Source organism: Aristolochia californica, unplaced genomic scaffold, assembly GCF_029961685.1.
Source record: "Aristolochia californica isolate CCGP_79_NKW_82.1479 unplaced genomic scaffold, dmAriCali1.0.hap1 SCAF_7, whole genome shotgun sequence".
NCBI lineage: Eukaryota > Viridiplantae > Streptophyta > Magnoliopsida > Piperales > Aristolochiaceae > Aristolochia > Aristolochia californica.
The window spans coordinates 41307731-41330643 of record NW_027182268.1 but is presented as its reverse complement, the minus strand read 5'-3'; the positions used below and the strand labels follow the sequence as shown (position 1 = coordinate 41330643).

Below are 22913 nucleotides of genomic sequence, written 5' to 3'. Positions count from 1 at the left end.
AGTAACGAGGTCAACAGTCGTAGTTGGGGGTGACACGGTCGCTATCAAGTGTCAACATAGGCAGCGAGCGATGATCCTTTGAACAATGAGTTGGGAATTTCAGAGTTCTGACTTTACTTTTGTCAAACTGAAGGCCTTTGCCGCGTCAGGACCGCGCGCGCGCTCTCTCTCTCTCTCTCTCTCGCTTGCTTATCTTATCTCGGCAAATCTGTAAATTTCATTTCCTGTTTACGTGAAAAGGGGGCTGGAATGGAAAGTCCGTTGCAAGAGAGGAGGAAGAAAAAAACAAAAAAGGGAGAGAGGTTGGTGCCTCCAATTGCGCCATGGCTGTCCATCCGACGATTTCGGTAAAAAATAAGGGGAAAAAACGGAGAGTGATCTTCCAACGGCATCTCCATTAAACCCTGAACTTCTCACAGCACACCAATGTCAACGGTCAGAATCGCTGGCTAGTGGCACCTCCTTCCAAATCACACTTTTATTGAAACCAACCTCCCCTATTTATCTCTTCACTTCTGCTCTTCTCTCTCACCACATGTCGTTTTGTAAGCTATAACTCACCATCGCCACCATAGCGATCTTTCTCTGTGTCTAGCTTTTTTGCTTCAACAAACCTCCTAAACTCCCTCTTTGGTTGCGCTTCTCCATAGGATTTGGGTGTTAATCATTCTCTTCTTCTTCTTGGTCTATCGAACATTACTGCGTACTTGTGAACTACAGCTATTCCTTCTCTTCGGAGGAAGAAACTGTGAACGCTGAACCATGAGTCCTTCTCAGTTCCATGACGATCATGCCCACCGAAGGGAGATCAATGGGCCACGTCCTGCACCACTTAAGATCAATAAAGAGTCTCATGTTGTCCAAAAACAGACTATTTCTTCCTCTTGTGCTACCTCCTCCCTCACCATCGCATCCGCTACGTCGAAACAACACCGGCAGCAGCAGCCACAGCAGCGCTATCCTGTAATTATTTACACGCACTCGCCCAAGATTATCCGCACAGAGGCGCGAGATTTCATGGCCTTGGTGCAGAAGCTTACGGGTCTGTCTCGATCCGACGATCCCCCGCAGCAGGGTCTATCCTCCGCTGCTACACTTCTGACCTCGTCCTCAGGGAACTGCGTCAGCACCAGGATCGTGGGCTCCGACGACGGCACTTCGTCTTCGGTCGTCACCAACGAGAATTGTGGGATTACTGAAGCTCAGGTGAGCGCCTCCATCTCGCCGGTTTACGATCCACCACAAAATTCATTCTTTTCAGATATCCCGCTCTTTACACCCACATCATCCGACTTCTTCTGTTCGCCCCAGTCGCTTTATAGATATCCGGATCCAGTATTCATTTCTCCAAGCATGGGGAGCTCCTTTTCGCCTTCTGTTATGGAGGGTCTACAGGCTTACCGAGAATACTGAAAGAGAAAGACGACAGTCCCATTTGCTTTTGGTGCAGGAGGATTCTCGCCTCTGGGCGATTTCTCTCATAAAGAACTTTCCATTCGCTGTTGGCAATCTTCTTAGTTTTCTTTTAGGGCGATAAAGCAACTATGCTTGGCCGATGATCATCGTTCAGAGCATCAGATGTGACATACTTTCGTTTAATTCATTTATTTTTTCTCCTTTCCCTCTCAAAGGAAGTGTAATTATCTCTTTCTGGTAGAAATGAAAAAAAACAAAAACAAAAAAAGATTCGCCCCACACTGCGCAATCCGATGATTCTTCTTTCTGAATCACTCTTAAGAATTAGTTTGGCGTGAATTATATATCTCCAATTTTGAGATTTTATATGTTGATTTTCTTCTTTTTCTGAAACAAAACGAGAATGCCGATGGAATTCAAAGGACTCTGGTTGCCGGAGGCCTAGTGTGCCGCCGTTCGGCGGAATTTGACCGATGTTGGTGGACCATCTGAATCACATCTAAATAGAACAGCATAGCAATAGCGGCTCCAGCGCATTTGGGTGTTCAACAGTACGCTATAAACCTGAACAGATTTTCTCCATGGAGGATGGATCCATCTACAGAGTGACTTGGTCGAATTAGTTTATCTGCTGGTTAAGATCAACAATAGGCGTTTCAAGACGAATATTGTGCCACAAAAACATTTACTTTGTCCGGTTTTCTTATATTTGTCACGACTAGAAATAAATTAACTATTTTTAAATAATAAAAAAGAATAAAAGTAAGATGTAAGTCATCAATAACCACTTTAGTTATTGTTGGTTTATTTTTCCTAGGGTTTTTTTACCAAAATAATCATTTTCAAAAACATATTTTGATAAACGACGACGCCATGAACTGATTTGAAAAATACCCAACTTTGACTGGTCCATTGTACCTGTGTACCGTCAAAGGTAACACGTAAGCTTTGATTGATTACGTATCGCCATGTCATCAATACAATGCAGTATATAAACACATCGATTGTCATGTCATCAATACAATGCAGTATATGAACACATCGATTGTCATGTCATTATCTATTAACCCTATTTTTTGCGCCACATAAGCCCTCACTTTTTATTTTTTTTGTCCTATCTCTCTTCTTCGATCTTTCTCATCTCGCTCGCTGCTGCTGCCACTAGGCCTTGGCCTCGTCCTCGACGCCCCCCTCTCAATCGCCTCCCCCTCCACCACCACCTCCACCTCCTCCTCTACCTCCTCCTACTCCTTCTCCACCTCCACCGCCACCCCCACCTCTGCCTCCACCATATCATTTCCCAATTCATTTTTAGAGTTTTTTTGCTTAGGTTACAAAAATGAAAATGTATTGTTTCTTTCCTATGAATAATGATGTGGTCTTGTTTCAAGGATCATATTATGAGAATTTAGAAATTGAAATGCTGCTTCCAGCATATAAAATTAACTAATATTTTCATACTTTTTCACTTAATAAATATTTTAAATCGATAATAAAAAAAGTGTTGTAAGATTTTTAATTAACTAATATATATTTTTTAATAATTTATTATTTTTTAAATGAGGTGATAAAAAGTATACAAATAGATTGTACTTTTAAACTCTAAAATAATTTTTTTGTATAATTTTTCAATTTATAAATATTTTAAATTGATAATAAATGGGTAAGACTTAAGAGTAAGATTTTTTCAATTTATAAATATTTTAAATCCATAATAAATGGGTAAGAGTAATGTTTTTTCTATTTATAAATATTTAAATTTCTAAATATTTTAAATCGATAATATGTAAGTAAAATTTTTAATGAATTAGTATACTTATTTTATTTTTTCAAATATAAAGTAATAAAAAGTGTAATGATAAATTTTATTTTTAATTAATAAATATTTTAGTCGATAATAAATTGTGTTAAATAAGTAAGAGTTAATTTTTTTATTTTTTATTATATTTTTTATTAATTTATTATTTTAGATATAAGGTAATAAAAAGTGTATTAATAAATATGATTTTTAAAATAAAAAAATTATTCAAAATTTTTTCATTTAATGATGTGGCATCTCACCTGGCAAATGACATGTCATGATAGTGACGTGGCAATCGATGTGTCCATCTATTCATGCAGTGTAGATGACGTGTGGCACGTAATCAGTTAATGCTTACGTGTTACCTTTGACTGTACACATGTACAATGGATCGGTCAAAGTTGAATATTTTTCAAATTAAGTTCATATCGTCGTTTTTGGCCTATTGGAGCAATAGAAAACTCATTTTTGTTACATCTCTTAAAGGTGAGGAGATTTGAGGAGAATAAAGAGGAAATATTGTTCTTTTGATGACCAAAAATTTTGGTGAATAAAAAACAAATCAGTCAATGTTTACTTGTTATCTTTGACTGTACACATGTACAATGGATCGATCAAAGTTGGATATTTTTCAAAATAAGTTTATATCGTTATTTTTGGCATATTGGAGCAATAGAAAACTCATTTTTGTTACATGTCTTAAAGGTGAGGGGATTCTTAGGAGAATAAAGAGGAAATATTGTTCTTTTGATGACCAAAAATTTTGGTGAATAAAAAACAAATCAGTTAATGTTTACTTGTTATCTTTGACTGTACACATGTACAATGGATCGATCAAAGTTGGATATTTTTCAAATTAAGTTCATATCGTCGTTTTTGGCATATTGAAGCAGTAGAAAACTCATTTTTGTTACATCTCTTAAAGGTGAGGGGATTCGAGGAGAATAAAGAGGAAATATTGTTCTTTTGATGACCAAAAATTTTGGTGAATAAAAAACAAATCAGTCAATGTTCACTTGTTATCTTTGACTGTACACATATACAATGGATCGGTCAAAGGTGTGTATTTTTCAAAACAAGTTTATATCGTTATTTTTGGCATATTGGAGCAATAGAAAACTCATTTTTGTTACATCTCTTAAAGGTGAGGGGATTCTTAGGAGAATAAAGAGGAAATATTGTTCTTTTGATGACCAAAATTTTTGGTGAATAAAAAAAAAATTATGATATTTTTTCTTATTGCCACAAACACACCCTAACTAAATAAATCAGAGTAAAATAAGAGACTAGAAATAAATGTTAACAAATGGGTCATTCAAGTCTATGGTCAAATAACTCTGCTTAATGCGAGTCATCAGCATTATTATAAGTATTTAGATGACTCAAATCAATGTTCATGTGGGCGGATATTCCGCAGTTACCGTAGTGGTCAGAACCGGCGACATGGTCACTTGTATGATTTTAAACTTGGAATTTTAAGAGCAGAAGGCGATGTAAATTTCTCATCCAGAAGCACTGTTAGACTCTTTAGTTTTCAGCCTTTGCTTCGTCTTCCTTCGGTCGTGTCGTAACTTCTATCCAAGATTGAGGCTTCAAGGCTGCATCATACGCCTTCATTGTAAGCCACATATGTTCGTGTGAGAAAGCTCTGAATTTCTCTTTCTTAAACCTTTATGCAGAGGTTTCTTTCCAAATCAGGGAAGCTGTGCGAAACGTTTTAAATCCAAACCCAAACCAAAACAAACACGTTGTTGCTCCATATGCTGAAATTCCTATCGTCAACAAAGAAAAGACAAATCGGGGTTTCCCACCTTCTCTCACTCAACAACGATAAGCTAGCGTTATTTGCTTTTGAAGTTTTTTCGGTCTGAAACCTTGTTTTCTCAATACGTTTTCTAGTCTTTGTTCACCTTCCTTCAAAGCACAAGTCCCATAATTGTTCAGGTAAAACTTTTTTACCAAGATAGGCCGGAAAACTGTATAAATTTTTTTTAATAAATATTTGACAATTGATATTGTAATACTTTCAGTACGATACAATTTTTTATGATAATTTTTTATTTGATATTTTATTTTATTAAAAATTTATCAGATAAGAATAGTAATTTATTTCTCTACAAAAGACACTAACAAGTCTTTTAATTTTCCTTAGAATTTTCTAAATTTTTCCATGTAATGTTTTTGTAAGGCACTAATAAGATTTTATTTTAAAGTTTGTTGCATATGTATATCCTAGGAAAAACATTTTCAACTTTTCCTGGGATATAAATTTTTAACCAAAGGCACTAATAGGCCTTAAAAGGTTTTTTTAAATAAAGTGTTTAAAATATAGATAAAATACTAAAAGGTATTTGTACAAATAACATGTTTATAGATTAGAGATGTCTACTATCAAAACCTTTTCGCATTATCATAACTCATAAACACCGATTCCAAAGGTAACTTTTCCATCAATTAAGGATCAATGTGGACAAAATCATTGAAGTAGATGCAATCAAAGACATTAGATCAGTTTAAGTCATTAAAATAGCTTAATAGATGTTTTCAATTTTTGAAGTTTTAAATTTTTTTAAAAGTATTTTAAATCGAATGATTATGAAAATATTTAAAAATTTCCAAGAAAAATTAAAATGAACTCGTTAGTACATTTTTTAAGGAAAATAAATAAAAATTAATAATTAATCTCGTACATTGCCATATGAATCCGATCAATTTTCAGTAAAGTAAAATATTAAATATAAAATTGCCTTAAAATTTGTTTTTGTCTTAAAAATATTATAATATTAATTATCAAATATTTATTCAAAAAAAAAATCATATAATTTTTCAGCCCATCTTGACTGGAAAATCTTAAGGCAAAATTTCAACCTGCAAAACACGTGAACAAAATCCCTCTCATAGAGAAAGATCGCATTTCCATGAGAGCTGGTATCACTATTCTAGAATCCCGTAAAACTGTTGTGAAGCGTTTCCCATACACATGGATTGACCAAGAAGTTTTCCTGGAGAAGCATTCATTGCTGGTAACTACTTCGTTGACGTAGAAGCCATGAAGTCTTCCATATCTTGGATGCAAATGTGAGCAGTTCTTTTTGCTACAGTCTCGACGACAAATTCTCCTGCATTTCCTCCCCTTTTCGTTTCCTCCAATGCAAGATAGGAAACTTGAAAGAAGACAAATCCTGTTAGCTGTATTCTACTCCTTCAGCACCCATTCGGCGATTCAAAGAGAGACATTTCATGGAACAAACATTAACTATTTGCGCCTTTTCGTCGAACGCCTGGTCTGCCTTCCGTTTCACAGCAATAAAGGCATCTGGCCTGGACTCTGCACAGGCTGGCATTGGAAGAGATGTATAGATTCAAAAGCGGCCACTGGCTTACTTCTTTGAACTTTGATGCAAGAAATGGAAGATGAATAATCAAAGAAAAAAAATGGGTCTGATGAAATGGTCCCGTGGTGGATTTATAAGGCAATGAGGAGTGGTTCAGGAATCTGGATCCAACCATCCATATTCCAGGTTGTATCTTGCATTCATGAACTAGAATTAGGTCACCCACCTAATGTTCGCCATCAAAGTGGTAGCCCAACTTGAAAAGCACAAAACATGGCAAGTAATTATGACAAGAACCCATCGACGCTCGACAGATGAGAAAAAGAAGCCTTATTTTAAACCCTTTTATTTGTTTAAACAAGTTAAGTCTTCAGACTTTGCGATTTCTGCATCTTGGATACCCAGTAAATACACGAAACCTGTTCCTGAATAGAAGTCAGGGTTGTCCATTCGAGTTTTGTGTTTTCTGAACATTTCCGTCGACTCATTCAAGCAAAACGTTGGATACGTAGAAATTATGATACGTCTGTGTAAAAGACTCGGAATACAGCAACTGGACACATCTTCCTTACTTTTTCTCCGACCGAGTTTTCGTGCCTCAAGTTAAGAAACTAAGCTAGAGGATAACATTAATTGAGGGGGCCAAGGGACAGCCAACCAATCTTGATTCTTACTCTGGAAGCATAAACAACATTAGTATTTAAATGTATTTATAGAGAGCATTTTTTACTCGCTTGAGCGTTCGGCTTCTTTGCTTTGACGCATTAAAACAAGTAAGACCTCACTGCGTCCCGGCACCGGAACACGACCGACTCCGGCACGTTCACGGGATACGACGATGGTGAGTCACCATCGCCGTCTACAATGACGGCGTCGGCGTCGAACCAAGTCAGTCCATCGGGGTCTGTCAACGGCGGCCTTACGTTTCTGAAGTTTCTTACGACGTTGTCGTTGTCGTAAACCTTCTCTACCTCGTCGGCTTCGATGCCCACCACCTCTCGCTGGGGAGGCTTCCACTCCGCCACCACCGCCGGAGTGAGCGGATCCATCCTGGCATCCCAAAAGTTCATTGCCACGCGGCGCGTTTTGTCTACTCCTGTAGAGACCAACACGGCCGGACATGGAGCGGAAAGAGCTGGGATTTGTGACCGACTGGCTAAAAAGAATTGTGCTTTTTCCATTCTGTTGAAATCCCAGGTCGAAGTGTATCCGCATCCGCCAGAGTGCTTGAATCCCAGACTTAATCCGTCCCAGAGCTTCACGACAGTAGTGGAAAATTGATTCTCACCGCCTCCCTCGGCCGAAACGCCAGATAATCGCCGCGGCACACGCCTCAAATAAGATGTTTGCTGCCAATTTTCGTTTGATAATCTCCCGGAATCTGCAACTCCAAAATCTGCTTCGAAAGTTAAGTCCTGGCCCCTTTTTCCTGCCATTGGCGTCAAGAACTCGTCTTCATTTTCCTCTTCAGAGTCGCTATCCTCTGAACAGGATGACGAGCAGGAGGATTCTCCGTCGTCGTCGTCGTCGCATTGAAGCAGAGATTGAGATATTACCGTATTGACCATCTGTAATCTGTACAAGAGCAGTTTTGTCCGTTTAATTAGGCTGCTGAAGGTGGCGAGAACGGCAAGAATCAGGGCTCCCCACGTCCAAAAAGTGTGGAGCTTTGCAATTTCATCAATTCCTGATAGACCAAGAATTCTGGAAACGAAAGAAGGGATCTGCAACCGGCTAAATCCAGCTTCAAAATCGCTGATTCTGCTGATAATGGGTACCTCCATGACGTCAACAACCTTTTCCCAACTGGCAAAGCAAAGCAGTACTAAAGCAGAAGGCTCCCAGCCACCACTTCCCCCGGAGCTCTAAAGAACAAAGAAGCCGGAACGTCGACAACAGCGTTCACCAAAGAAGAAGAAAAAGAAGAACGGCGGAAGAGACGAAAGCAGCAAGGAAAACAGATATAGAAGAACCGTGGACTGCGGAGGAGAAAACCAAAGAAGGATAAGACGGCTATTTAACAAGGCAGAGACGGGAATTTCAAAAGACTAAAGTACGTCCACGTGGCGTAATGTCTACGGTTAATGTCTGAGTAGAATAGGATGCTTTTGCCACGTTGGAGAAAGAGTTGAGTCCGGTGAGTCAGCACGTGAACAACTTTGTCTTTTCGCTGACTCAGCACCAGAGCCGTTCACGAAATAAAATAGTGGCCGCGGGAAAATTCTTCAGTTACACGTGGTTGAAAATGACTGGGTGTCTGGTTCTCGGACCGTCTTAACCCGACGCAAACTTCTATTGGAGACTAAGTAGTGGGACCCAGAGCACATAATTCATTTCATTTGTTAAACATGCGGTAATACATATTTCCAACTTTCCATGGCTGTAGCGGCTTTGTTCGGTGCGACAATTGACAGCACGAAAAAGAGAGGCCGATGCCGTCCACACGCGATACGTGTGGGAACCAAACCGCATCTCATGACCAGCAAACACGCTTCGCATTCACAAGCCCGGGTCCGCACCATACTAACGACTGTGGTGAGGCAGCGGATAAGGCGGACCAGTTTTTTTCATGTGCCTGGTTGGCCCTAACAATACAATGCATTTTCTGAAGTCTCAAAAACTTTACACGTGTGCAATGTGTATTGGGAAGGTGAGACAACCAATCATAAGGGAACTTAAGATTGTATTAAATTACAACTTTATTTATTATTATTATTATTTAAATATGGAATTAGTGGGAACTTAAAAATTATAATTTTGTATCCAATTGTTTGGTCACATTTGTCACTCCTAGAGATCATTATGGGTCACAACCCGAACAGCCTAGAACTTCAAATAAGGCCTATGTGGCTATTAGGTAGTGCTAATGAAAGATTATTAGGTAATAATTATTGATTATATATTAGGGTTGGGGTTGGAACATCCCGGATTTGGTGGAAAGAAATAAGTGGTGGTTGAGAACTTCATTTATATAATAATTATCATCTCAATCATAGGCAATTTTATTATTTTCTAATCATATAAATGAAATTTAAAATCTTTTTATAAACCAATTACTAGATAATTAAACTATTTAATTCTCTCTCATCCAACTTTTATGACATTCAAGAAATTACTGTTAATTATGAATTCTTATATTTAATATATATATTTAAATAAAAGTTATGATACTATAAATATAAAATATAAAGATGTTGTTAATTTATTAACGCGGAATCTTGTTCAATGAAAATTATCTTTGTATATTTGGCTCTAAAAAAGATGGAACAATTATTGATGTTGGTACTGCATTGACACAATATGATCGTATTCTAAATATAAAAGTCATATGGGTCAGCGAGTGAACCCTCCATGATTAAGACTGAAGCTGAGGTTATCAACATCAGCGCGGGACCATTTACTTTGTCACCCTTTTTTCCTTTTTGGTCTATTTTTTCTATCATCTCAGTTACGGCACCTTTGGAAACCACAAGAAAAAATGGGATTTTTATGCATCCAAAACACAACACATAGTTGAGTACAGACTGATCCGAGATGAACAATGATTCGGGTAGAAATATGTGAAACGTTATCTCAATTATCCAATCATGGTTATCTCAGATCAACTTACGACTTTTCATATTGGATCATTCATGTCGGTTGAGTATCTAATAATTACGTCTAAGGCTAACACGGCTAAAACAGCAGATTTAAACTCATTCAAAATAATTGTAAAAATAGAAGTAGCTTAAAATTTTAGTTTTTTTTAATTCTGTTTAAAATAGAAACAACAGAGATACTCTTTTTTTTATGCTCTCTACAGATTTCAAAGATTGCTCCTAAATAGTTACAACTCAACACAAAACAGCTTACCATCTTAAACAAATTTTAAAAGAAAAAAACACCAAATCGTAGTGACAACATTGACAACCAGCAGAAGTAGACGTTAACGTGACTTTTCATACCATCTCATCTTCAAGTCGCCATTGTAATTTCTGACCGAGAATGGGGACAAACTAATTTACTGTCCAGTGGTGGAGTACCTGCTAATGGCGTCCGAATGAGACAGAAATAACCACAGAAGAAATATACAAATATGCATATTAGACTGATATACATTTCATTTACAAAGTATACAACTCTCAAATCGTTGCCACGACCCTGCCATCACCGTGTGCGTGGCCACGGTTTTTCTCCTTTCACACGTATATCCAAAGCCTATACAGTGCTACCTCTTCTTCTTCTCTTCTTTGCCTCCTTCAAGAAATACAGGAGCTGCCGGTATGCTGAACCACCACTCTCTAAGTCTTCTCATCCACCTCTCGGTGCTTGATTTCCGGGGAGGAGAATACCTTGTGAACATCTCCAAGAAAACCAATAGGATAAGATATTTACTGGGAAGAAAGGCCAGAAGTAATGCCATAAGAAGTAGAGCGAGTGCAACTCTTTCTGTTGCCTAAGAAGCAAAATAATCACAAAGTACAGTCAATACAGTAAGGCTAGCAGTATAACCAGGAAAAAAAATATAAAGAGAAATTGACAGACAGCTTTAGTAGAATTCCAAAGGGAGAATTAATTAACAACAAGTCAATGTAGGGATGGCTTGAATTATGACATTTGGTGTAATTAAATCTCACTAATAAGTAAGCTGTATAATTGTCAAGTTGGTGTAGACTAGTTCTTTTCACACCTAGATCTTGATGAATGGTTCAGAGCACATGAATTACATGCGAATCCCACGTAATAAAATTACTTGTGGGCAAATTTTCAACAAGTACTTAAAAAAGGTTAAACTTTCTTTTCTACAAGTACTTAAAAAGGCTAACATTCCAAGTATGCATACAAAGTGACAGACAGACACGTGATGCAGGAAAAGACCAAACCTGGGGAAAAGCAGCCAAAAGCAATGCCCGCAACTTCAAGAGAACGATATTTCCATCTTGAACAAGCTCCTCTACTTGGGAAATAGCATTTTGAACAGCCAGGAGCTGCTCCATGGTGTTCATTGGAGGCGGAGCCAGGACCTTGACCTCATCAACTGGTCTTCCTTGGCTAAAGCATCTAGTGAGCAGCATAAAGACTGCAACACAGAGAAGCACCGCACCACATGCATAACACACACACCCTCTGCATAGATATGAAATTATAAAAGCGGACAAATGTTAAATGTACCAGCTGAGTCTAGACATTAGTGTTAGAAATGGAATCAAATGGCCATACAATCAAATAAGATAGTTTGTGAGAGAGGAAAAGGAAAAAAATAGCCATATTAAGGTAAACTGAACCATAATAATAATAATAATAATAATAATACAGTATAAGTCAGCTTGCCTAGTAACTCCCCTGCAATTCAGATTAACCTGGAAAAAGAGAAGAAAACATCTTCCAACAATAGAGCGATATGGCATAAGATGAAAAAACAGTTGCAGCTCCATTCTCTTTTTGAACTATAAAAATTCCTTGCTTGCTGCTATTTTATAAAACTCCAAAGAAAATCATCCTTATTCCAAAACCATGACTTAAACTATTGCACAATTTTGAGTCTGATTTATACTTGAGAGTCAGGGGCATTGCTAATGAAGAAAGAGTCCAGATTTCTTTGAGATGAGGAAGTCCCAAGATTGAGGTTCATTACACAGATTTAACAACCAACAGGACAAGATTTTTTTTATCATTATAAACTATTTTTGTCAAATGAGAGAGTGTTTCTATCTTTCTATGCCCTAAATTAAGTAAGAGGGTTCAAATATTGAGGTGTTCAATTCCACCCATTTTTTTCTGATGCAAACTCTTCCGTAAACTCCAAAATCCTTCAATATTTCCTCTTCTTTCTTCTCATCTTTCTCTTATTCATTTATTATTTAAACCAAATTCCATGGCTTCAATGCCGACAACTTCTTTAGATTGCAATGTTTTGTTAAAGCCAAAAAAATTGGAATGAAAAAACTAACCTGAACCAAAATGCCACCTTACCTACATTTTTTTTTTTTTGGGTGATGAATAACTGTAATGCATAAAAGCCTCAAAACAAAATATAAGTTCGACCACTAGTGAGAGCTTAAAAAATACAAGATTTAATGTAAGTATGATGCACACAACCATCCACCCCACATACTCAAAAAGTCCACTGTGTTCCCAAATGACACCAAGAACACATCTGGACCACACAGTGCATTTACAGCAATAATAACCTTGTCTTTTTCTTTTTTCTTTTTTTGTATTTATTGGCTCGAAAGAGGACTTGCATGGACAGCATAGTGCTGCACTGTAATGGTGCTGGGAAACCAGATACACAAAGACTTGTGTCATATACTGTATCTGTTTAAGGAAAATCTTTACTTAGTTAATAGTTTGGGAAAGCCCAAATCTACTATAATTAGGTTTATCAACCACTGAATTTCAAAACACAAAATCGTCCCCCTATAAACTACTATATCTATAAACCATAAGTAGCAGAGCTAACAGAGATCATGGTCACATCTCCCCCTTTAAACAACAGATTTTTAAGGCTCTGAAGGAATAACTAAACAAAGAGAAGGAAAAAAGGGTAGGTAATTGCGGAGCCACATAGGCTCAGAGTTACGAAAAAGAAGCACAAAAATGCATAATTGCAGATCAACTATATTATATGTCCTAGTACAAAACGAAAATAGGAAGCCTGCATGAAAAAACATATTAGATGGTACACCTTCCGCACCATACTGCATTTTCCATAAATATACCAAATATAGATACTTTGCATGGATGGCTAAATGATTCGGTATAAAAAATACACAATCTAAAACATGCACGGTAGCTGTAAATTGTTCATATTAATCCTGTAATAATAACAAACCTGCAAATTAAGTATGCGCCAATGATGCAGAACGCCAAAGACTTAATGGGCTCATCCCAAGATGCCAAAAAAGAAATAAACTGTCCAACTTCAGTTACAGGGAGCAGTAGCTCCTGCAAAAGACAGATGCTTCCAATCAGAAAGAGAAATCCATATGGAAAGGAGACAACAAGATTGTCAAAGAATGCCTTGATGAGTATTTGAAAAGAAGCAAGGACAGTCTTACAATTTCAGTATGACCATAATATCTCACAAAAAATTTCATGTTTAATAAAATTAAAAGGAAATCAGAATGCATAATATCCGAAACAAATCGCATTCCATTTAAACCACTACCAACAACAAAACATTTTTGTTGACTATTTTAAATATCATGATCAAAAGTCAAATTTACAAATATTCTTGACCTAGATCACAAGCATGTGTTACTTTTATTAGAATGGATCAGTTAGTCAAACCCGGCACTGGCACCAGTTCCTTAAGTTTACATGATATGAGGAGAAGAGGACAACTGCTTATAAAACCACAAACCATGGAGAAAAGCACGAAACTCGGACCAACTGAAGCACTCTTTAAAGAGGAGAAGGCAGCCACATCGTCTCAATGATCTCTAAGGACCACACTTCAGAAGTGACTAAACACCGGAAATATACTCCCCTAAAATTTGGTGAAATGAACTGTTAATGTTGGGTCAAGGTCCATCCAAAAATGACTAGAAAAGTTAGGAGACATCTTTCCAACTAATAAGCATTAGATCTGTTCTTATCCGTGATCCATGTGGGGCTATTTTTAACACTCTCCCTCCAATGTGGACCCTCTTCGAGGCTCCTACATGTGAACAATGTTAGGTAGAGGCCCATGCAAAGTTACCCATTGATAACATCATAAAGTTAGGTCAAGGTCCAAGAAGGTCACTTCTCAAACAATAAGTACAAGATCTTTCTTATCGAATGTCTATGTGGGACAATTCTTAACTTTAAGAAAGATTTTCTGCTTACTACTTGGAAAGACACCTTCAAAATTAATTAGTCATTTTGGGATTAGATATAGACCCAACTTGAATGTGGGCCTCCACCCGATATTGTACACATGTAGGAGCTAAAAAAGGGCCTATATGTGAGAGGAGCATTAAAAATAGTCCCACAAACCTTTTAACTTAGCCATTTTGGAATGGATCTTAATCCATCTTTAACACGAACCATGCGTTCAATAACTCTAGATTATGGTTTCCTCTATCAGTATTATGTTGTACCAGGTAACTCAAAATCCATTAACGTATTAGCCAAACGATGCCTCATGCCAGTCTTGTATATACTGATCTCTGCTAAACCAAATAAAAAACATGCATCAAATGAGACTTTACTAATATGAGAAAATGATGGTCAAGATCATTTCAACAAGTAAATTTAATTCCCCTATTACTTATTTGATACCAACGATTAGAATAAAAAAGCTGGAATATGTTTTTGATTTACCAAATGGAGCAGAAGCAAAGATATAACCAGTGATTATACCAGTGAATAGATATTTCTATACCTTCATTACAGCCAAATTGGTGTCAATACCCTGTACTTTAACTCCATCAACAGTTGCCTGCGCCAATTCCACTTTTTTAAAGTTTCTCCTTGATTCTTTTACCGCTCCCTCCAAAGAAGTAATCTCACCAACAACTATATCCCCCACAAGAACATGTCCTTCATCAACAGCTTCTGTGCTACTTCCAAATAAAGCACCTAAGTTGGACAACATAGCCATAGCTGACATAGAATACATCCCACTCTGCACACTTACATCTTTTCCCAGTTCCATCTCTTGTGATGCCAGCAAGCTAGCAAATGCCTCCAATATTAAGTCACCACCAGGAAGACGGTCCGCTAGATTGAACATAAGAAGTGTCTCATAATGGAGTTGATCAGTGGCTACTATTTCTTGAAGAGCCTGCACTCTAAGAATACCTAGTACAGCCTTTGAAAGTGCTTCTTTCTGTTGAGCTCCTTTAATTTGATATTTTCTTATAAATATATGAGCAAATAAAATTTCCCGAATAATGGCTAACCAATATTCTCGGCGAGAGTGGCCCATGAGCTCTGGAAATTCCATGACAACAGGTTCTGGTCTACAAATAAATGCTCACATTATGTTAAGGGCAGTAAGCCCAAAAAGTAGAAAAAGAATAAGAATAAGAAGGAGAAGGGTAGGAACTTACATTTTAACAGATTTATAGAGCACTGCCTTGTCAAACAGCCTTGTACCCCATGGCCCAGTCAACTCAGGCTTAACAACCTGTCTCAGGTCTTCTGATAAATCATATACCTTTGCTTTATCAAAAGATACAACCTTGAGTGGCTCAAAGTAAAGGGCATGGTCTGTCAGAACTAATCTACCTGCAGGAAGTAACGGTTAACTTGTCACCCTAGGAAAATGTACAATGGCAGACAAATGAAACAATCTAAATATAACTAGATCAGCCGTGAGTTTGATAAACCATCAACAATTTTTTACCAATGAACCTACCAGGCCAAGTAGATGTTCCCACATGCTGCAGTACCGGTTGGGTGGTGACTGTTCCATCCACATCAAGGATTCTTTCACCTCTAGGTAATCGGAGACCAGAAAGAAGGGATGATTCTGACTGTGTCTTCATTTTCTTTATTGTCCTAATAAAAGAATATTATTGATTAGCCAACAGATTTAGGTCTGCCACCCATATCAGAACCAGAGTTGAATATCTCAAGAAAAAAAATTAACATGGGATAAGAATGTGGATATTCTTCTGAGGTTTATACTTAAGGAAGAAGTCTATTATGACCAAAGGAAAGAGATTCATTTGCATCATGGATAATGTGCCAATAAGATATACATGAAGCTATTAGATATGATAAAAGTAAAAGACCATAGACATAAGATGCCAGTCTGTCTACGATCATGAAGGTTTTATATGCCAAAAAGGAAATATTTGTAAATCACAAAAGATGAGCCAGTAGAATGAACTGAACCAAGAGAATTAACCTTTCCAGTCCTCCAAGGTATTTATCATAGACAGGGAAAGGAAGCCTGCCACCATTTGAAGCACTAAGTGCACCAAATAGATCATCACAAGTAATTACATCAGCAATAGTAGGAACTGCAGGTGCTATACGAGAAAACGCTTCACTTCCAACTGTACCCTCCACATCTATCTGCAATTAAAATTGACCATTTGGCAACAATTGCTCAGCACAAAAGAATAATTTTCTGCAATCTCTGTTTCTGTGGCTTAAAATGACAAACCACTGCTTCAGTATCACAGAAGCGAAATAAGCATGTATATACATTATCTTAAAATCTTATACCTTAAGTACCGGTTGGCTTGTAGCAGCAGGAGCTTCCCAAGCCAGCATCATATCAAAAGTCAACCGGCGGAAGTGCTTATCACTGATATGATCCACTGCTTGGGAAGACACAGAAAGAGCCCTGAAACAACAGTACTCCAAGAAATTTCTGGCAAACCGAGATGGATGCTTTACAAAATAAGAAGCTTCTACGTCAAAGTTGTGTTGAAGTTCATGCATTGACAAATCAAGGATTCTGCACCAAAAGGACAATAACAAAAACCGTTACATCAACAGCCAGCTCTATCCATTATGCAGGACATTTCTGGCCTTGAGCATCTCAAAGGAAATGGCATTGAAATAAAGAATCCGAAGCAGTACAAAGCAGGGAAATGCAGGTCTACAACAAGACGATGAGGTGATACTAAGTAGTGCGAACAGATTCATCAAGCGGTCCTGGACGATAACAGAAAAAACAATTATAGGAGATTCCATTGACAAATGTGAACAAGGTTATTTTGATGTAGAAAATTGTCTCCAATTTCGAGGTATATGCAGTGACACTAACCAACCAACTGCACAATGCCTGAAATGAAAGTAATTACTTCATATCTTTAGATAGGACGTAGCAAGGGCGTACCTTGAGCATCGTCCAACAATTACATTTGCTAGAGGAGAAAGCTCTGGTATCGATTTCCGCCGACCAGATGGGGACCGACTCATTTCTTCAAATTCCTCGTCAAAAGGAGTTCGACTGCTGAGGACCCATTTGAAGGACCCCTCTCTGACAAGGCCCTCCAACATATTTCTGGTTTTGCTCATCATCGTCATGATCTTTATTGCCAATTTCAAGAAAACTGTCCTATTTTTATGCCTTCGGTTCGAAGCCTAAAATCCAGCTTCCTCTGCCTTTTTAAACCCTATTTTCAGGGAAACCCATTTCTTCCTGCCACTGCAGTTACCGACCTCATTCTGAGACATCGGGCCAAACTGTACGCTCTCAGTTGGGGCTCAAGCACACTTAACTTCCAGAGGACAAATTCTAGTTTCTCCCCGAAGCTATCTAGAAGTTACAATCTTAATCTCAACAAACTGCTTCGCGAATTCAATAAAGCCCAATCCCAAATTCATCAATTATCCTATCAACCTTGCATCCTTACCTGACATTCTCAGATCAACCCCATCACACACCGACAGCGGTGTCAATCAATCTCTCAATTTTCTTCCAAGCTTAAAGCTGAGAACCAAAGCATAGTCCTTCCCTATCGTCGAGAAGCAAGATTTTTAATAACTTCAAAAAAGACCAAAATGATCAAAGGTTGAAAACTCCCGGTTTCTCCAGGTCCCAAGCTGGTGTAAGACTCTTGAAGTATCCTAGTTCGAGCTGATCTTCTTGTCCGTCACCGAATTTTTGTAATAAAAAAGTGAATAGATAAGGAAAAGAGTTAGGTGAGAGAAAAAAGTAAGATTAAGCCATCTGCCATGTCTGTTCTGCTTTCGGTTTTGGATCTTTTGGTGCAATCCGTCGCAGTGAAAATTAAACCAAAACATAGTGCACGGCAAATTAACGCGTGTTTCTCGCTGAAGATGCTAGATTCAGGTGGACGTGGTCCGTGGACACGCGAATAACTCAGCTTCTTGGGTGACAATTAAATGACTATGGTCCATGGGCAACTTTTGTTTTGTGGGTTTGGGCTAAAAAACCATTGCGGACCGTACTCTATCGTATCAGGACATGCAAAACCCGATATGATCAGGGCCGATACACACCGGACTTTGTACGGCTATACGACATCTCTTTAAATAATGAAATAATCACCTTTGTTTTGGTCAAAGTGAGTCATTTTAATCTTTTTTTTTTTTTTAGTTTAGGATCGGTCACATGGGTCTCCCCGTTGGACCTTCTCAGCTCCGACTGGGCAGAGGCGGAAGGCCCAACAAATTGCTGGCCCCCATCAGCTGTTACAACCTCACGTGTGTGAGTCATTAATGATGGTCCACCACAATCGCCACTCGGTCACTCACCACTAGATCACCACAAGTGTAATGACATATACACCCATTAAATAGACGAAGAGAAAGAGGAAAAAAGGGTAATATTGATTTATTATGGTAGGATAATTTTGTCTTTTAATGAGAGTCGTGCAATTTTAATTCCCAGACAGGAGCGACAGATTTTGGACGTGGAAGCCAGATAGGAGCAGGGGAAGGGGAGAAGAGAGTTTAGTGCGGTGCGGGATGAAGCAATTTTCTTTTCCGAGGTTCTGTCTGTTCTGTCATATTTGAAGTATGACAATTTTCTTAGTTATTTAACGATTCAAGTGAGCTATGAGAGAATGGTAGCCTCGGGGCGGTGTTCTCCCACGCATTGACGTTTCTGCTTTCAATAGATGGCTCTTCTCTGCTCTTCATGCTCTTCTCAGATTTCTCTCATGGTCGTCTCCGCACCCCTTTATTTCTTTGTTACTGGGTTTCCAATGTATTGACTTTTGAAATACTGTATGGCTATTCCTGATGGAAAAGATGACAAACCTCAAAGTTTTTTTTCGTTGTGTTCATAATTAGTTACCTTCTGGGATAGTGTTCTAGCCAGTATTCGTACCTTGGATATTTAAATCTATTGTTCATTCAGATTGACAGTCAGTTCGTAAGTTTGGAGATTTCACGTGATGGTTGATTTTCTTTTCCTGTTATTTTGGATTCGTGAATAGAATATAAATCTCATTCTGTGCTGGGCTCTCTCTAGTTGTACTTAAGGGGGAATTTTTTTGTGGGGCATTAGTTTTACACCATGTAACTCGCTGGAAGTCTAGTAACTAGGCAATTTGTGCTCAGGGTCTTGTCATACTTCAAATAGTTTCACTTCAATGAGGTTACGGATACCAATCAAAGAGTGAAATGCATTTTTGTGGCAAAACTTTGTTGCAGACTTATTTTAAAATGGTTTAAGTTATTCCTGGAGTTAGAATTAATTGATTGTCCCTGAAAGAAGTATAATATGATATGTAAGACATTAATGTAATTGCTATAATCAAGAGCCTACTGAGGATCTTGCTTATATATACTACTGTAGTGTTCTCCAAAAAATGTAGAAAATAAGTCCTGCTTTGAAGTTCATCCTTCTCAGTTTTCCTGATAACTTTCTTCACTGATAACATGGCATCTCTTGTGTAGGCCCATCGATCATCATTGATTACTTTTTCTTCCGGTGCAATAGAAAGAACTATCTTTGTTCCAGGAGTATCGAATATTGAACTCTCTAGTGGGAGGGGTGCAAGTATAGCTCATGTAATGAGAAATCGCTCGATTTTCATGGGAGAATTAAGATTTGTCCTTCAACCAAAAGTTGCAAAGCTTCCATCAAGCAGAAAAGGCTTAATTCCAGCTGCTTCATGTAATCCTTCTTCCAATATTGTTAACATTTTCATCAACCCAAAGATATGAGCTGCTGGTGCGGGTTGTCTTCACTTTCTGCAAATTCATTTCTGAATCATCTTCTTAGAGCGGTTGGAGAATGGGTAAACTCAAAAATGAATTAAAGATAGAACACAGTGATGAAGGCGAGAGGATGAAATCATAGTAGCAACTTTTAATATTGTATTTTTTTCAAAGGTCCAAACCCTGATTTTGCTTTTTTAAAGAAGTTGTTCTTTTATGAGGGGATGGACTGGTCTCATAGTGATTATGGGAGAAATGAGCCTGAAATTCCTTTGGTAGACTTACAATCACAAAAACTCAATTTCTTACCTATGCTGTTCAGTTTCCTATGACTTTTCCTTAGGCCTGTTAATATTATTGTTGTAATATAGGCTTTATGAGACTATGACCATAATTCGTTTATGGTTTCCTATACCTAATTCTGTTGATTGCAACTTTTATTTTCTATTCAACAAATTTTCTGAGAAATTGCTTTCGTTTCAAGAAGGATAGGATTCTTCTCTTTTCTGTTATGTGGATGGCCATAAGGAGTTTGATGGTATATCTAATGTTTCATGCATCATTATTAGTTCCGACAACAGTGTCTGGTGGCTTGCCTTTCTGTGCTTATAAGAGACTCGTTTCAGCATTTTCTTTTTCAACATCCTTTTAAAGCTTCAGCTTCTGGTTCTTTTTATGTGTCGGAACTCTTGGATATTTTAGTCATAGATGAGGAATGTTGGAAAAAGATGGCAGTGATTTTAGAAGTATTTTGGGTCATAGAGTCCTTTTCCTTTTTCTATTGAGACGCACGAAGTTCAAAATTTTGACTTTATAATTTAGGCAATAATATCTTAGCGTCTCAAGAGTTTCTTATTCTGAGATCTTTGATTCAAGTCTCATTGATTTTAGTGGTATATGCTCAAGGCAAACAATTATGCAGCTGTTCCCATAGTTTTACTTCGATAAGAACCATCTTAGTCAGGACTACATGCCTTTAAAACACAGCTGTGGGTTTTTTTTTCATTTGAATTTCTGAAATTTCAGACAATTTTTTCACAACGCAAATCAGAAATTAGGTCAAGATCATGGTCCATTCTTGTGGTTAATCTTTCTTCTGAACAGCTAGGTAAAATGGATACTCAACAGAAATGATGAATTTAAACAGTTAATGAGGCAGGATAGGTAACTGGATATACAGAAAGCCAACACCATTTTATGTATCTCACAAACTTCTTTGACTACATTACCAGTTGGCAACTTTGGCTGCAATTTCTCTACATTCTATGTTTGAATTAGGGTCTGTTTAAAGGTTTCTTTTGAAGTGAAGCTGTGGTTCGAAATTGCCATTTTTAGTCAGTAGGAACGAAGTATGAATGCAGTGGAAGTTTTGAGTGTTAACTGACCTCTGATAGTTTAAAACATTTTATTTCAATGCTATATGTCTATTGCTTCATTTTTAGGCCAACTCCCATCAGCACAAAAGAGGGAAAAAAACTGCCTATATGTTTAAAATGTATATGCTTTTTCATGTGTTTGATGGACAGTCATTCAGCCCTTCTGTTAGTTGATGCTTAGTATTAGTAATCACTTTTTTCTTGGCTTTTTATCATCCTCTTCCATGAACAGGCTTAATTAAATTTCTCTCAAACAACTTTCCTTTCAGGGGTTACAAGTTCTCAAATTGCTAGTAATGTTTTCACTCTCGGAACAGCTGCAGTTCTTCCATTGTACACTCTCATGGTTGTTGCTCCTAAAGCCGAATTTGTAAGTTCTTCAAATGTTAGAACTTGAGCATGTCTGCTTCTATTTACCATGAAAAGTGATCATTGTAGATCTCATCTGCAGACCAAGAGAACTATGGAGAGTAGCATGCCTTACATCATCCTAGGGGTCCTTTATGCATATCTTCTTTATCTGTCTTGGACACCTGACACCATTCGGCTGATGTTTGCCAGTAAATACTGGTTGCCAGAGGTTTGTGTTTACTCTTGCAAAAGTATCTTTTATTACTTATGTTGATCAATTTCACTGTTAACTATGACAGTCTGAGGTACTTCACAGCTACGAGGTATAGCGAAGATGTTCTCCAATGAGATGACATTAGCTTCTGCATGGATTCACCTCTTAGCAGTTGATCTTTTTGCTGCAAGGTCTGAAAATTTGCTCTGCTCCCTGTCAATACTCATACAGTGCTTCTGTACATAGAATCTCATAGATGGTTCATTTATACTGGTGGGAAAACTGGGAGTCTCCCAACATTTCGAGAAATCTAGTCAAGTGCGATCCCATGTTATGCTCGGAATCGATCCAGTATCTTGTCTAAGTATCAATAGAAGCAATCCCAAATAAAAACATGATCCAACCTTTAAGTTCAAAATGGCACTCCTGCCCTGAATTAGTTCGTAGAAAGAAACCACCTGGATGTCGATACTTTTTGCGAATTGAAGATAGGAACCTCAGTGATGAGTTCTCAGGTTGTTTTACATGGCTATGCATCTGTGATGACTTCTTTGTAATTTAGTTACATATGCATGTATTAGCTTCACATTACTTGCATTCCTTCAGATGCATTAGATAAAAGAATTGAATAGCTTCGTCTAGTGTATCTGACATTCTTGTTGGTATCCAGGCAAGTATATCACGATGGTCTGAACAACGATATCGAGACCCGCCATTCAGTTTCTCTGTGCCTTCTTTTCTGTCCGATCGGAATCCTCACTCATATAATTACAAAAGTTCTCTCTGGAAAAACTGATACTTGCAAAGGCACTAACTAGAAGAACTGATGACTGAGAAACAAAAGGCTTGCCAGATTA

The 22913-nt window shown here is 37.7% G+C and overlaps 4 protein-coding genes across 4 annotated transcripts; 2 read left to right on the top strand and 2 right to left on the bottom strand.

The window, feature by feature from the left end:
• Positions 1 to 762: 762 nt before the first annotated feature.
• On the top strand, positions 763 to 1413 carry LOC137935938 (VQ motif-containing protein 8, chloroplastic-like). Its single transcript, XM_068780373.1, has one exon. The coding sequence runs from the start codon at positions 763 to 765 to the stop codon at positions 1411 to 1413; it is 651 nt and encodes a 216-aa protein (XP_068636474.1).
• A 5713-nt stretch (positions 1414 to 7126) lies between these two features.
• On the bottom strand, positions 7127 to 8526 carry LOC137937698 (uncharacterized). The gene has a single exon (XM_068782818.1). It carries the CDS (start codon positions 8334 to 8336, stop codon positions 7317 to 7319), a length of 1020 nt encoding a protein of 339 aa, XP_068638919.1. The 5' UTR covers positions 8337 to 8526; the 3' UTR covers positions 7127 to 7316.
• A 1859-nt stretch (positions 8527 to 10385) lies between these two features.
• LOC137937162 (uncharacterized) lies at positions 10386 to 18096 on the bottom strand. The gene is made up of 9 exons (XM_068782253.1): positions 17318 to 18096; positions 16699 to 16933; positions 16376 to 16545; positions 15881 to 16023; positions 15573 to 15750; positions 14903 to 15482; positions 13367 to 13479; positions 11415 to 11658; positions 10386 to 10987 (listed from the first exon to the last, which is right to left on the bottom strand). The coding sequence occupies exons 1-9, from the start codon at positions 17506 to 17508 to the stop codon at positions 10760 to 10762; spliced, it is 2082 nt and encodes a 693-aa protein (XP_068638354.1). The 5' UTR covers positions 17509 to 18096; the 3' UTR covers positions 10386 to 10759.
• Positions 18097 to 18872: 776 nt separating this feature from the next.
• Positions 18873 to 22882, top strand: LOC137937546 (protein MAO HUZI 4, chloroplastic-like). The gene is made up of 6 exons (XM_068782614.1): positions 18873 to 19112; positions 19852 to 20071; positions 21761 to 21861; positions 21943 to 22071; positions 22159 to 22247; positions 22727 to 22882. Exons 1-6 carry the CDS (start codon positions 19068 to 19070, stop codon positions 22872 to 22874), a joined length of 732 nt encoding a protein of 243 aa, XP_068638715.1. The 5' UTR covers positions 18873 to 19067; the 3' UTR covers positions 22875 to 22882.
• The last annotated feature ends 31 nt before the right edge of the window (positions 22883 to 22913 follow it).